This window comes from Vicugna pacos, chromosome 5, assembly GCF_048564905.1.
Source record: "Vicugna pacos chromosome 5, VicPac4, whole genome shotgun sequence".
NCBI classification, from domain to species: domain Eukaryota; kingdom Metazoa; phylum Chordata; class Mammalia; order Artiodactyla; family Camelidae; genus Vicugna; species Vicugna pacos.
Window position 1 is genome coordinate 46835059 of NC_132991.1, and position 14718 is coordinate 46849776.

General features: G+C 35.9%; 1 protein-coding gene across 2 annotated transcripts in view; it reads right to left on the minus strand.

Annotated features, from left to right (window-relative positions):
- The window catches only part of CHN1 (chimerin 1), a 174147-nt gene that overhangs the window by 65805 nt on the left and 93624 nt on the right, over positions 1-14718 (minus strand). The window contains exon 7 of one of the 2 annotated variants that reach the window (XM_031678330.2): positions 2617-2905. In XM_031678330.2, coding sequence (XP_031534190.1) covers positions 2617-2905 — 289 coding nt within the window. Of the gene's footprint in view, positions 1-566; positions 639-2616; positions 2906-14718 lie in introns of those variants that run through there. The other variant, XM_006204881.3, reaches the window with a different exon arrangement.

Consider the following 14718-nt stretch of genomic DNA (forward strand, 5'->3'; position numbering starts at 1 on the left):
TTATCAAAACTATTTGAGCACAGGACCCTTTTTGCAGTAAGTATTTAATAAAATCCTGTGAAATTAATGTTTTGTAGAAAACCCCGTCTTATATATGAAGAAAGTGAAGTCCAGACAGGCTAGGGGATTGCTCAAGGTCATTCAGTTGGTTAGTGGATAAGCCAAAAACAGATCTCATCTTTTCAGACCCCACTTCAGTGCTCTTTCTCGTGCTGTGTTCTCTCTCTTACAACACCTGCACTCCCTGAAGGGTCATGGACTATATAAACCAGACTCTGGAAGCCCTCCTATGAAAGGTGGGAAACAGTCTCAGAGAAGTGAAAAGGCTTGCCCAAAGTGACACATAAAATCAATGCCTGCAGGAGGACCTAGCTCTTAATTCCAATGCTAATATCCTTTCCACAACACCACTAAAGCTCCTGCAAAGCCAACACTTCTTGCCTCTGAAGAAAAGGAGTCATGGACAACAGGGGATTTAGCTATTCAGGATCCAGTGAAATGGTTATTAAAGCACACTTGTGTCAATAAGTATTTCAAATCAGTTAAACATGATTGTCTTTACTTACAAATGTCATCCACTGTGACAGGGAATCAATGTTTCAAGCTGTTGAACAGGTCATCATCCCTGTCCTGTTGGATGACACCTGTAAATAAAATAAATCTAGTTTTGAGTGAGTAGATTTTAAGCCAACTAGATTTAAGATGCATGCAGTTTAAAGCAAAGAGCGGTTTTTAAGATGACTCTTAATCAAGGTCTGCTGAAATGGACACTTTCCAGGGCCAGCTCTTTCACTCTAGGTTGCTGTCACTGGCCTTCAGCACAGAAAAGTCCAGGTAATGTAACAGGTAATGTTGCCTGAATACAAAGGGAATCACGGATCCTAGAGCTAAAAGCATCCTCTATGCTCTGTCTACCTCAGTCTCTTGCCTCTGTGAACATTATTTTCACTTTGTAAGAAGGACAACCAAGGCCCTGTCAAGCAAAAGGACTAATCCAAGGCTAAACAGTAAAATATCTTTAGCTCTAGTCCCTTCACATAGTACAGCATATATAGAACACATTAGCAAAGGTTATCACGAGGCTGATGAAATCTGAAAGACTCACAGGTACATATTTTAAGAACCTTTCATAAATGTTAACTTAGAATATTCTAGCACATCTTCATAAAATGTGATATCAGTATTAGATATTTAAATACAAGCATTACTAGAAAATGCCATGAATGAAAAAAACAAAACAAAACCAAAAGTGAGAAAATGGGAACTAGAGAGAAAAAGATAAATACAGTATGCATTTAGGATTCTAAATTCTGGTTACTTCCAAAAAAGACTTGCGGTTCCTAACAAATAAGACTATATGAAGAACCATTTGCTACAGTCTATAATTTAAAATGTTGGTTTCTCTGGAGCCACAAAATGCTACTATAAGTAAGATCTACTAGTGACTCAAATTTGGGCTGGGCAAGAACATTTGCAATTTCTATTCTGTACTAAATACTCTAAGATAACTGGAAGTATTTTAGGATGCTGCCTTGAGGTAATATGACTGTCACCAAACTCATACCACCAAACTCATGCTGAGTGCTTACTATGTGCTAAACCCTGTCTGATTATTTTATACATACTATCTCATTCAATCAATCCTCAAAAGTTGATTATTATTACAATTTTACAAATAAGAACATTGAAGTGCAGAGAATTTAAGTAAGTTGCCAAAGTTCACTCAACTGGTAAAGTGGAGGAATCTGCATATAAGTCTATTTGGTGACAGAATCAAGCTTAAACCACTATGCAATACCGTATTTCTTTAAAATAGCAACTGAAGACACTCAAAAATATGATAATTAACAAAATTACAATTAGAACACATAAAACTCTCCCTAAGTCCCACACAATATAAAACATGAGGAAATTCTCACTCTTTTTCTTGGGGGATGAGGGGGGGCCTAGGGATAATTTTCAAAGCAAAATAATCCTAATGCCAAGGAATTAAAACTTCTGATGTTAACCTTAAATATATTGCAACTAAAATATGACAGCTGGAAAACTTAAATCGTCTTTTACAATTAAAGAAAAGTAAAATTTCCTGATTCAATTACTTCTTAAATCCATAGAGATAAATCTTCTGGTTACTCATGACTGACTGGTTCTCAAAACAGTATAACAGTTATTGATAGACTAAATTTAATCAAGTGTATTTAAGAATACAGATATATATTAATTTGCTAAAGAACAGAATTTTTTATAAAGTAAATTATCTTTAAGGGAAAAGAGTTTTGATAGATAATGTGATCCCCTCAATTTTTAATGTAACATAGCTGCTATAAGTTATGCTTTGACCAAAACCCTTAAACTTTATCAACAGGGGCCATTTTTCCAGCATATTTTGAAAACTGTGAAACTGTTAAAATAGGAAATAACCAGGGATATAAAACATACCTGACATATTTTAACTGAACAAGAACTAGATATATGCAGTATCACAGAAATCAGACATCAAGGCAAACGCACATCCTTCCCAGAGCACTGTGGAGCACCAACCTCTTCTGGCAATAATGGTTTTCTCAAAAGGACCCCAAACAGAAGAAGATAAAGTGTGGTTTCATGGTAGCTTACCCTTTTCTCTGACACCCCATCCTGGCCTGTAGAATCTTTCTCATCATGTGTCTCTTTCAGGACTGGCATATGTTTTTGGTATGCTGGCTCTCTGTTTAAGGTTGTGTATCCTATGTGCTCATAAATTGGGTTTATCGTCATCTTGGCAATGTATTCTGCTGCCTTGGTTTCAATATAGAGAGTAATCAATCCATCAGTCACCAGATCGTGGATGGACTCAAAGCGCTTCTCCCCAACAAAGTGCTTTCCATCGTAGTAGAGCCTGAAGTTTCTGGTTTGACTTCCAAATCTGCCTCAATGAAATGGGAAAGATGTTTTTAAGAAAAGTAAGCAAGTGAATTCTTTCTGAAAAAAAAAAAATTTAATACTACTACTTTGTGTGTATCTTGTTTGTTTGTTTAAATAAACTGTGGCTAATCTCTGTGAATCGTCTGGAATATGGAAAATTAAACTTTTGAACATAAAGAATGAACTTGCAACAGCTAGGGATAACTATCCAAAAGCATGCCTACTGTAGAAGGAAAAATTTATTCTTATTTCTCTTTTTAAGCCACTTCATTATGCCTATAGGAAAAACAGGGGAGAATAAACCTCATATCCTGTTAAACACATTCCATATTCAACTGGTCAACTACATGACATATGAAACTTCTATATTAGCAGTTCTCTTCAAGCTGGTCAAATAAAAGTATTCAATGTATAATATATTTCAGAGCCCAGCATTCATGTCTTTTAATGGGAAATCCCCACTTAGGGCTCACCTGAGTGTGATGCCAGTAATCATTTGAAGCAGAGCCGATTCTAAAACCTGAGTCACAGAATAGGGCAGGATGGCACAGAAACACACTTTTGTTGTTTCTAGCCATGGGTCAAGGACCTGCTCTTCCCTTTTATACAGTCATTGTTCTGTCTGCTTGTTGAGTCTGGGCAAGAAGTGCTTTTGATATATACACACATATATACATATATATATATAGAGAGAGAGAGAGAGAGCATGTAAATCATGAACTATCAGACTCTAGAAATTCTGTTCTCACTTTTGAGTCATGTTTCAGTAACATTTAAAAGAAAAAACTGGAGAATGGTTTACTTTTCTGATAATTTCAGTATTTTGCTTCCTGTAGCAAACCTCAGAAATGGGTCCAAGTTGGCATGTCTAGCATCAGTGTCCTTGCAAGATGACAAAGGTAAGGACACGCACTGACTTTAATAAAAGCTGATGCCAAAAGGCACCAAGAGCCAGCATCACGGTCTCTGGAAGGCTGGCCTGCATGAGCCTAATTTAAAACTAAACAAATCAGAAAGGATATATTTAATTTCACTGTTAAAAAGACACAGAACAGAGATGAACTAAAATAATTAATAGCTGTTTAAGGTTTAAATAGGACTACAAACTTATGCAACAATACTATTCTGGTACAGTTATATTCCAGGAAGACAGGAGTTAGAAACTTAAGATTTCACTTTAAATGTACCCTTTAAAAAGGAAACAAAAAAAATTTTTATAATGGCCTGAAGTATCTCTGTTTCTGTAGTTCAAGCTGGACTTTAATAATTATTTCATCTAGAACCCAATACTCTATCCATGCTGGTCCTTCTCTTAAAATAAAATTTACCTGCCTTTTGGTTCTTTAAAGGCAATGAAATTTTGATTTATACTCAAGAGAATGATTCATACAATTCTATTTTCCCATTCTCATTTTCCTCTAATATTAAAGACATATTTCTCCCAAGTAAATTTTCATTATAATATAAGTCTAAAAAGTTGGAAGGTAAAATTTCTACACCAAAGTGAAATATAAAAGTTTTTTTCAGTTTAATATGCTGCTTTTATTATTTGCTTTTCACTAATATTCACCATCTGTTTTTGAAGAAATAAACACAGAAACCCACTTTATGATTTTTGTAAGGTTCTTACAGCAACAAACACTCTCAGCACTGTTGAACATTAAGTTCCTTTATAGGTCAGTTGTATTCAGAAGCATTTCAATAAGGTATTACACCATTTTACTCCGGCAGGGGCTTAAGATTTTACAACTGGCATTTCCACAATGGGTATGGCATTTAAAACAAAGACTAAGCAATGGTAGCAGGCATCTGTCACTCAACTGTCTTCTGAATTCTGAGACATACGGGAGCAGAGGGAAGAAGGGAAGATGGCTGAACTGGCCTCACCTGCATTGGGATAGTTAGATCCAAAGAGCAGAAATCTAAGGTTAGACTTCTTGGCACTTTACAATGGAGCTATTTCTACGCCACCCAAAGAGAAGAAGGTTTCCTGGCTACCTCTAGGTTACTGGGCGAAAAAGCCCAAGTAAGTCTGTCTGTTTCTCTTTCTCAGTGCAGTGATCGTAAGAGGCCCCAGGCATGCTGCCCAGTTCCTCCTCAGCTTGCACTTGAGCCCGAGACTTCCAGTTCAATCAAGCTTCCAGCCTTAAGGGAGCTGATCAGGTAACAAAAATGACTCTTAATTTTTGATCAAAACTTAACCTCAAAGGATAAGAAAATGATTTTCCATTTTAGAATTATGATTGAATTTTTAAGAAAAATTGCATTATTTTTACCAATGGGAGTATAAGCTCTGTTTGCCTACTCTAGATATCCCTCTTTTATTTTGGAAGCTACATAAAAAAACAGCATCATCACTCTACAGACTGACAGAGACTTCTCCGCTTTCTTGATCTGGAAGGCACGATGGAAAATCTTTGATTAAGGTGGGGACTAAGTGTGTCTGTTCTACAAAAAAGAGCCATAAAAAGGAGATCCCCAATCTAAAAGCAAAGAAAGACTCCTTCCTTATAAAAGTTTATCACTAACAGATTGTCATTTAAACAACAAACATTTAACAAGACACCCAGGAACCGTTAAATATTAGAAAGTTCCTTTTCCCTTGATAACCTCAATGGGAAATAGACAAACAAAAAAACAAGTCAATACAAAGACAAGATGAAACGTTAAATTTCAAAAAGTACACCTTTAGATTGATTTCTAAAAAAAATGATTATAATAATGTGTATAATCTTGTTCACATACAGAAAAGTCACATTTCTATACAGTGATACATGAAACCAAGTAAATCCAGTACCTCCCTCACACTATGAAAACCAAGAAACTCACTGCTTAACAACATTCGAACTTCTGCACTTAAGCCTGCATGAGAACTTAGAGCTAATGTTTATGGCCAAGTACAAAAGACCCCTGCAGTCTTGAAACAGGGTTTGGCCAGAGGCAGGCAAGTCCTTAGTCCTGTGGGTTTAGCAGGAAACCTTAGGCTTTGGCATCAGACAAATTAAGTTTAAATCCTCGATCTCCCACTTCTTAGCTGGGTGATTTGGGAAAAATCATTCTTCAGATTCTGCATCTAGGAAACAGGAATAACACTACCTTGTACAGTAATAACATTACATGTCTGTGAGGATTACATAAGAATATTTAAGTCAAAGCTAAGTACAGCTGATCCCTGAGCAACACAGGTTTAAACTGCACTGGTCCATTTAGAGATGTGGGGTATTTTCAACAATAAACACTATAGCACTACATTATCTGTGGTTGGTTGAATCCGTGGACCCAGAACAGTGGATACAGAGGGCCAATCACAGGTTACACGTGGACTTTCCACTGTACAGAGGGTAGCTGCCCCTAACTACCACACTGTTCAAGGGTCAGCTGTATGTAGTAGGTTCAATGAATAGCAGCCCCCTTTCTCCTCTGCCACCTTAGACCTCTGCAGAGAATGACAGAATGAGTTATCAAACAATAAAATAAAATACATAAGACATTCGATAAATATGCATTGAAGGCAGTTGAAGAAATAACTGGTAACACTGGTTGTACAGGAACATCTCTGTTCTGGTTGATTTTATAGTCAATGAAAGGCAAGGGGGAGTTCTTTGTGAGTTTTCCTCCTGGATGCCCCTGAGTACATTTATACCATGTGGTGAGCTGAGTGGATCTACAACAGAGCGCGCAGCGGGAGCAGAGAGGCAAGGCGAGTCCTTCCACTGGGCCTCGGGAGTTAGGTCTCTGATTCCAAAGGAGAAAGGTCAGGAAACATACTGAAGCAGGACACAGTAAATGGACCTAGCGACAACTACTGAACTCTCGATTGCAGGGTACTGATTTGTAAAAACCATTAAAGTTAAACTATTTTCCCTTCCTTTTTATAGGAAACTCTTTACATCTTTTCTTGTATTTATTATCTGCTTGTGCTCTTATTTTTTAATAGCTATTCATTTTTTGACAAACATGCTTGAAACTGTATAGGCCCAACCCACACCTAGATAGAGTTCAACAAGATGAAAATTCACTTTCTCCCCAGTGGTACTGTAGTTAACAAACAGAAAAGAAAGGCTGGAATAGTCTCCTCTGACTGCTACTATTGTACATAATTACTACTTTCTAGAAAGAATGTCTTTTTCTCCAGCGATTCCAAGTTTGGGTTTTCATGTTTTGAAAAACTGTTTAATGCTGTGCCCAGTTGCATTCAGATGAATCTCAAAATACATAATTGTAACATCTAGCTTTAAAAAGTTAACAAAACCCTTAATACCATCCTTTCTATTTTTTAGCAAGTAAATCATACTCATAAAAAATTCAGTCTAGAGGTACAAAGTGATGAAAATATGTACAGAGAAGAGTCCTTGGGATTTTACTTTACTTTTTCTAAAACCAAGGATTAGTTCTGATTTGAGGCCAAAGTATTTGGAAGTATCTCTTCAAAGGAAAGCTGCAAGCTAACAGATGTTTTCTGTTAAGAAACAGAAAACAACAGATACACAACACACTTGTCTAAGTTAACAATAAAATGTTAGAACTATTTCCAGAAACCAACATACCAAAACAATTTTCTGTATCATAACTATATACTTGTGTATTGTTTGTCAGAGTCAAAGAAGCTAATCTAGTGGTGAAATACAACTATCTCATAAATTCTTCTAATCATAAACATACCTTTTGGAAGAAGGGTTTAAAAAGAGACAAAATGATGAGGCATTCACTTAAATACGAGATATGACTTTAGACTGATTAAGAAAGGCTAAGAGAGACAGAATACAGCTATATATAATTTCAAAATACCTTCTCCATCTAAAATTCTTGTTAGGACACTACTTTTGTCTATCTTGCTATATAATTTTGGATGGCAAAATGGGTCAAAATATTACAATATGTGAACTCAAGATGATATTCCCTTGGCAAAATAAATCATCTTCAAGAAAGCAAACCAGTGTGCCTAACAAAACCTTCACAGGTGGCACCAGGCAGCTCTGGAAGGTGGAACTGATATGGAAGGAATCAGTTACAGAAGGCCTAAGAAGCAGTTAGATATTCCTCCCCCACTCCCCAATCCTGTCCCCAGTGCAACGCCTTCCTGGACTCCAGGGGAAGACTTGAGTTCTGTTATCTGGACAGTGAATCAAGGAGATTTCGGACTGAGGAACACTATCCAAGCTGAAGGCAGAGGTACCATCCTGAAAACTAAGTAAAAGTTTTCAGTACTGAAGATTGAGACTTCACCTCTCTTCACTACCAGGTTCTCAGAAGGCTTGTTTGTACTTTTCCTTACAGGAAGAGTAGAAGGTTCTTCTCTGGGAAGTCTGATAAGCCTAACTGAAATGACTTAAGTATAGAGAATTCATCCTATAATTGGGAGGCTTGCCTCAAGCTCTCAGAACCACAAGTCAGCTTTTTAGTGCCAAATAAACTTAAATATGAGCAGTCGGCCAACCATCACCTGGAATCTGAGGAAAGTTTCTCTCATGAAGGACAAAGACAGATAAACAGGCAGAATCATGGGAAGAGATGAGAATACGTTTTAATTATCAATATGCTCAAAGAAACAAAAGTAGGATATCTCCTGTTTCTATTCCTGAATATGACTTAGCAAGAAACATTAAGATGCTATAGAAATGAATATAAAATACATAGAAAAATAAGTAGAAGAAGGAAATACAGCATAAACAAAAATTTTAACGAAATGAAAGATAGTTGAGAAAATATTTAAGAGCAAAAAGACAGAAAGATGAATAACAGAGAAAAAAATTAGATGGAGAATCAACCTAGGAAGCCCCACATCTAAATAATAGGAGGTCTGAAGAAAGAGAAAAGAGAAAAGAGAAGAGGAAGAAATCTAAAATATACTTCAAGAAAATGTATCATAATTGAAGAACATAAATTTACATAACGGACAAAAATAGGCCCACATCAAAAGGCTAAAAGGTGCTCAGAGTATTGCAGTAAATACAAACTAAATCTTCAGAATGGCAAAATTTTACAAGTCTGACAATATCAGTCACTGGCAGGATATTAGAGTAGCTAATATAACCAACATATGGCATACTGTTTAAAAAAACGGTTTTAAACTATCTAGTAAAGCTGAACATATGCAAATCTATGACAGAGCAATCTTATTCCTAGGTAATATTCAGGACAATATGAGTGATTTATGTGCACTGGGATGGATGGATACACACACAAACACACACACACACACACACACACACACACACACACACACACAGAGAACAATGCAAGAGCAATGTTCAGAATGCCAAAACCTAGAAACCACATAAATTTCCAGTAGAATAAAAAAATTGTGGTACATATACTGTGATGGCTACTTTTCTATGTCAACTAGAAGGGTGTTTTCAGATGAGATTAACATTTAAATCTGTGAACTTTGAGTAAAGCAATTTGCTCACCATAATTGGGTGGGTATCATCCAATCACCTGAACACCTGAGCAGAACAAAATGACTGGCCTTCCTGAGCAGGAGGGAACTCTCTAGCAGCCTTTGGACTTTGCACCATCAGCTCTCCTAAGTCTCAGGCCTGCGGACCCATGCTGCAGATTTAGACTTGTCAGCCTCCACAATCACGTGAGCTGATTCTTTGCAGTGAATATCTTTCTATGTATACACACATCCTATTGGTTCTGTTTCTCTGGGGAACCCTAACACAATAAAATACTATATAGCAAGGAAAACAGATACATGCAACAACATGGGTGAATTTTCAAAATACAATGTTTGGAAAAAAGAACAAGTCATGAAAGAGTATACACAGTGTGGTTCAATTATACAAAACAGTCCTAAGGTAGGCAAACTCCAGCTGCATTATATAGGAATGTACATATGGATGTTAAGACCATAAAGAAAAGCATGAAAAAGATTATGTGAAGTGAGTCTAGTAGTTAACTACAGGATGGAAGGTGGAGACAAAGATAAGAAAGGGAAACATGGGGGAACTTCTGGACTACCATTAATATATCTTGACGTGGTGGTAGGGACTATATAGGTTCATATATTTAAATGTAATCTATTTTTAATACTAGACATGTAAGCTTTATACACTTTCCTGTATGTTTTATTTTATAATAGACTTGTTTAAAGAATAAAAGCAAAGAATACAGCATCCAAATGAAAGTCAAAGACCTTTGCCTGGAAGAAAAAGCAATCAGAAACAGATTCCCTATAAGTGCTTTGCACAGAATTTTAGAATATAAACTTAAAAATAGAATTCAATGATGAGTTTTTAAAAAAATGAGGTGAAAAGGGAGATTATAGAGCTAAGAGAAACAAATTGAGTATCCAATAATACTACCATAAATCTAATAAATAACCAGAAATGGTAGGGAATAGGACCAACAAGACTGAAAAAAAAAAAAAACTGGCTTGAATAAGCACACTGAATGCAGAGGAAAAATAAAAGAGTATACCAATTATAGGGTAGATAACAAACACAGAAGACCAAGACAGTATAACATAAAAAAATGCCTCTCAAGTTCAGATGCCAACAAATAGAACAGAAAAATTACTCACAAATTAATTTGGGAAATAATCCAGGAAGAAAAGAAAGAACTAAATCTCAAAAATGAAAGAGCACACTGTTTAATGGATAAGTTTATTAAAGATCTATCAACATTAAAACATATACTAGTTGAAATTACTAAATTTGAAGAATAAACAGACTTTTTCAGATAACCAGGCAGAGGAAACAGTTCATACAGGAGGAAAAACAAGACTGTTCAGATTTCTCTACATTAACAGTAAGTGTCAAAAACCAGTGGTATGATAACCACACAGTGCTGAGAGTAAGAAAAAACATAGTGAGGATACTCTATCCAGACAGGCTGTTTTAAATTAAAGACAACAGAAGGACATTCTTGATATAAAGTTATAGCTTCTTTTCAAAAAAATCTTTGTAAGTCAATGACTGATAATGTTAATTTGGGGTATTTTTATTTTTTGTTTTTGTTTTGATTTTACAGATACTGCATTTAGTAGTAGCAATTTAACATTTTAAAATATCGATCCCTTCAAGAAAGCCCTAGAATTTTACCTCCATTAACAAATGACCATCCCTAACAACAGAACTGTATGTATTAGAATTTCGCTTCCATGAAATCCAGTGGCTCTTTCCTAATTACACAGTGGTGGATGAGTTCCTTTATGTCTTTAGGATACCAGTTAACAGAACTGCCAAACCCAAGCCAAGACTTCATAAGTGGGGCCAGTCTTGATGACTGTTCCACCACACTAACCGGTCTTCAGGAGGTCCCAAAAGTCCCTTCAATTCACAGAGAAGATTATTCACTGGTAAAATCTCTTTTGTATACAATTGTAGTGATGGTATCTTGCATCTCTAAATTTGTAAAATCCCTTTCCTGTTCATCTCTTCTTCCTCTACCCACTCACTCTTGACAACCCCCAACTTCCTCATGTCTATCTCAATCTCTTAGTAACCAATGATCATTATACAGAATGCCAGGGGTAAGTCAATGGATGTCACAGTCGAAATCATGCACAAATAACAGCTTACTGCTTTCCTTTGTAACACATCAGCGATGTGTGTTTTATACTAATGATTCAGTAAGGGCTGGGGAAAGATAATTTATTTATGCAAGTATATGTCAATGTCATTCTAGAAAAGAAGGTATGTGTACCATGCAAATCTGCATCATCAAGAAACACAATCATATTTCAGTCAACCATTCAACTTGACAGCTAACTAAATTATAATGAAAGATTAAAAAAATGAGAACATGTTAAGATAATTAAATGCATATGACCCAATCAAACATATATGGAGGAAGAGTGGACGTTCTGGGACTACACTGCCTGGCAGAGCTATTAATTAATAATGTGCTTTGTTGAGCCTTACCTACAGCTACTGATTCATCTGCCAATCATGAAATGAAAATGTACGTTGAATGAGTAAGGTATAAGAATTCTGGCTTCTACTTTACAAAAACCTTTATTCTGAGAGATGAGGCTCTGGAGATAGAAGAGACCTCAGTGATTGTCTAGTCCTTTGTTAATGTTTGTTGGGAGGCCTCCAGGTCCCACCCCAGGCCTTCAGACTCAGTATCTGGACTGTTAAGAAGATCCCAAGCTGGTCCTCAGGTGGATAAAAGTTAGAGAAACACCAGTCTAGTCCAATCCCCTCACATTACAGATGAAGCAATAATGAGGTCCAAGTTCCTAAAACAGTAAATAGGTAGGCTCATAAAAACAAACCAAAAACCTCAAACAAAAATTTAAAAAACCCAATCCACTGCCTAAAATATGTTTTTTCTCTACCAGTAAGGACTGCTTTATAGTCTCTCCCTGGAAGGCCTCCTCACTCAACGTAATTTTACGTACACTGTTCTCCCCAAGCATCTCTACGCACGGCCAAATCAACAGGTCCTCAACCAAACTGAGCAATTCTCTCATCTCTTCTCCCCCTTCAGAAGACCATCCTACTTCAACATCCCTTAACAGAACCACCACCCACACAGTCAACACTGCTGAGACTTTCATAATTATCTGAGGCTCTTCAATCTCCCTCTACATTCAAGCTTTTTATTGGTTGATCTTTCTGAATCGACTCAAACTCCACCCATTCTGCCTAAGTTTATCCAAGACAGACTTTATCACATCATCTTCTGTCTTGAAAATTGTTAATGGTTCATTACTGTTGAATAGAATTAGAAAAGGCTTCATTAATACTTTCCCCTAAGTTGGCCAGCTAAATGTAACAATAAAAAGTATTCTAAAAAATACGTGTGAGTAACAGAATTGCCAAAAGATAAGCAGATTACTAGAGTTTTGTTGGGTGTAATTAAGAGAAGTGATAATTATCATGATATAGTGTTTGTCATTTAAAGAGCTGTAACGCTCTTAGTGTGCTGATCTGGGTAACATGAAACTGCCTTCCACTGACAACTGGAAGTAAATAAATGAAAAATAACCTTTCTAATGTAGTGAACCAATTATAATAACTTTTGCTATCTCTGTTTTCACTTTACTATTAAATCAGAGAAACACTATTATGTCCAGACGATAAGTAAATGTATATGTTTACTTAAAAGAAAAGTATTCCATACACATTATAATCTTGTTAAAACCGGGGTAGGTCCAGAAACAATGTATTTGTATAATAACAATAGATTTGGCTTATTCAAGAGTAGGTGATTAGTCCCACTAAAAGCTTATTAAAATCTTGTTTCCCTGAGCCTACTACTTCAGGATAAAAAGTCACATTACAAAAGAAGTTTACAAAGGCATGGAGTTATGTATGTGTGTGAGTACTTGTTGGATTCTATACATGTATATAAGTGTGTGGGGGAGTACAAACACAAACCCACATGTTCATATACGTTTTCTAGATTCCTACTATTTAATTACTTTAAACAACAAAATGCTTTTTATCATTTCTGTATAAACTACACAAGTCTAAGTATCTTATACAGACTATAATTTAATATTTTTCTTAAAGACTCAGGTTCATTATCATAAATGTACTACTAAAATTTTAGTATCTGAATACAGAAATATCCCAGAAGCTACTGTAGTGTACTGAAGTTGCTGTACCCTGATCCATACTGCCCCGAATTACTGAAACTAGTTTTTTGGGGGTTTTTTTGTAATTTTTGGAAGGAGGTAATTAGGTTTATTTATTCATTTTTAGAGGTATTGGGGATTGAACCCACAAGCTCATGCACGCTAAGTGTGTGCTCTACCACTTCAGCTATACCATCCCCCACAGTTCTTTTTTTTTTTTTTAAATTGCAGTATAGATTTACAATGTGTTAGTTTCTGGTGTACAGCATAATGATTTAGTTATACATATTCTTTTTAATTATAGGTTATTACAAGCTATTGAATATAGTTCCCTGTGCTATATAGTAGGACCTTGTTGTTTACCTATTTGTATATAGTAGTTTGTTTCTGCTAATCCAAAACTCCTACTTTATCTCTCCCTCACCAACTTTTCCTCTTTAGTAACTTTAAGTTTGTTTTCTATGTCTGTGTGTCTGTTTCCATTCTGTAGATAAGCTCATTTGTGTCATTTTTTTTGGATTCCACATATAAGTGATATCATATGATATTTGTCTTTCTCTGAATCTATAGTTCTTCAATCTAGTTTTATATTTTAAAAATCTTTGTAGGTTATCAACCACACTCATCTTTTTTTTTTTTAATTGAGGTGTGTTTATCTTCTAATTCGCTACTTTTAATCTGCAGTAGGCTTGGGGAAAAAGACAAAAGGATCTGTTAATACTGTATATAAAGCTGTATTAAATAGACTGCAGTGGGGATTACTGAGCACTCCTTTGCATGGAACATATGGACTCTGTGGCAACTAGTTAGCCACTCAAAGGCACTTCCCAGTCTCTTGGCCATATTTTGGAGACCTGAGGTTGCCACAGTCTGACCTCCAGATAAGCTGGATGTTACTGTAGATGATCAGAGGCAGGCCTAATTTTGGTTAAGTATTTACCTTTAAGTTTATTATCTACTGATCATTAACAATTAGCAAGCAGCAAATTACTACATTAAATGCATCATAAAAAGCCTCACTTAAAAAAACTATACTTTACACACAATAAACTGTATTCATTTAAAGCGCACAGTTCAAAGAGTTTTGAGACACTACCATCACAGATAAGATTCAGAACATTTGCAACACCCTCCAAAGTGTCCTCATGTCCTTTTGCAGTCTATGCCTCTGTCGCTTGGCCTATTCAACCACTTACCTGCTGTCACTGTAAGTTCCTACTATTTCATGTAAATGGAATCATACAGCATATATTCTTATGTGTCTGGATGTCTCAGATTCT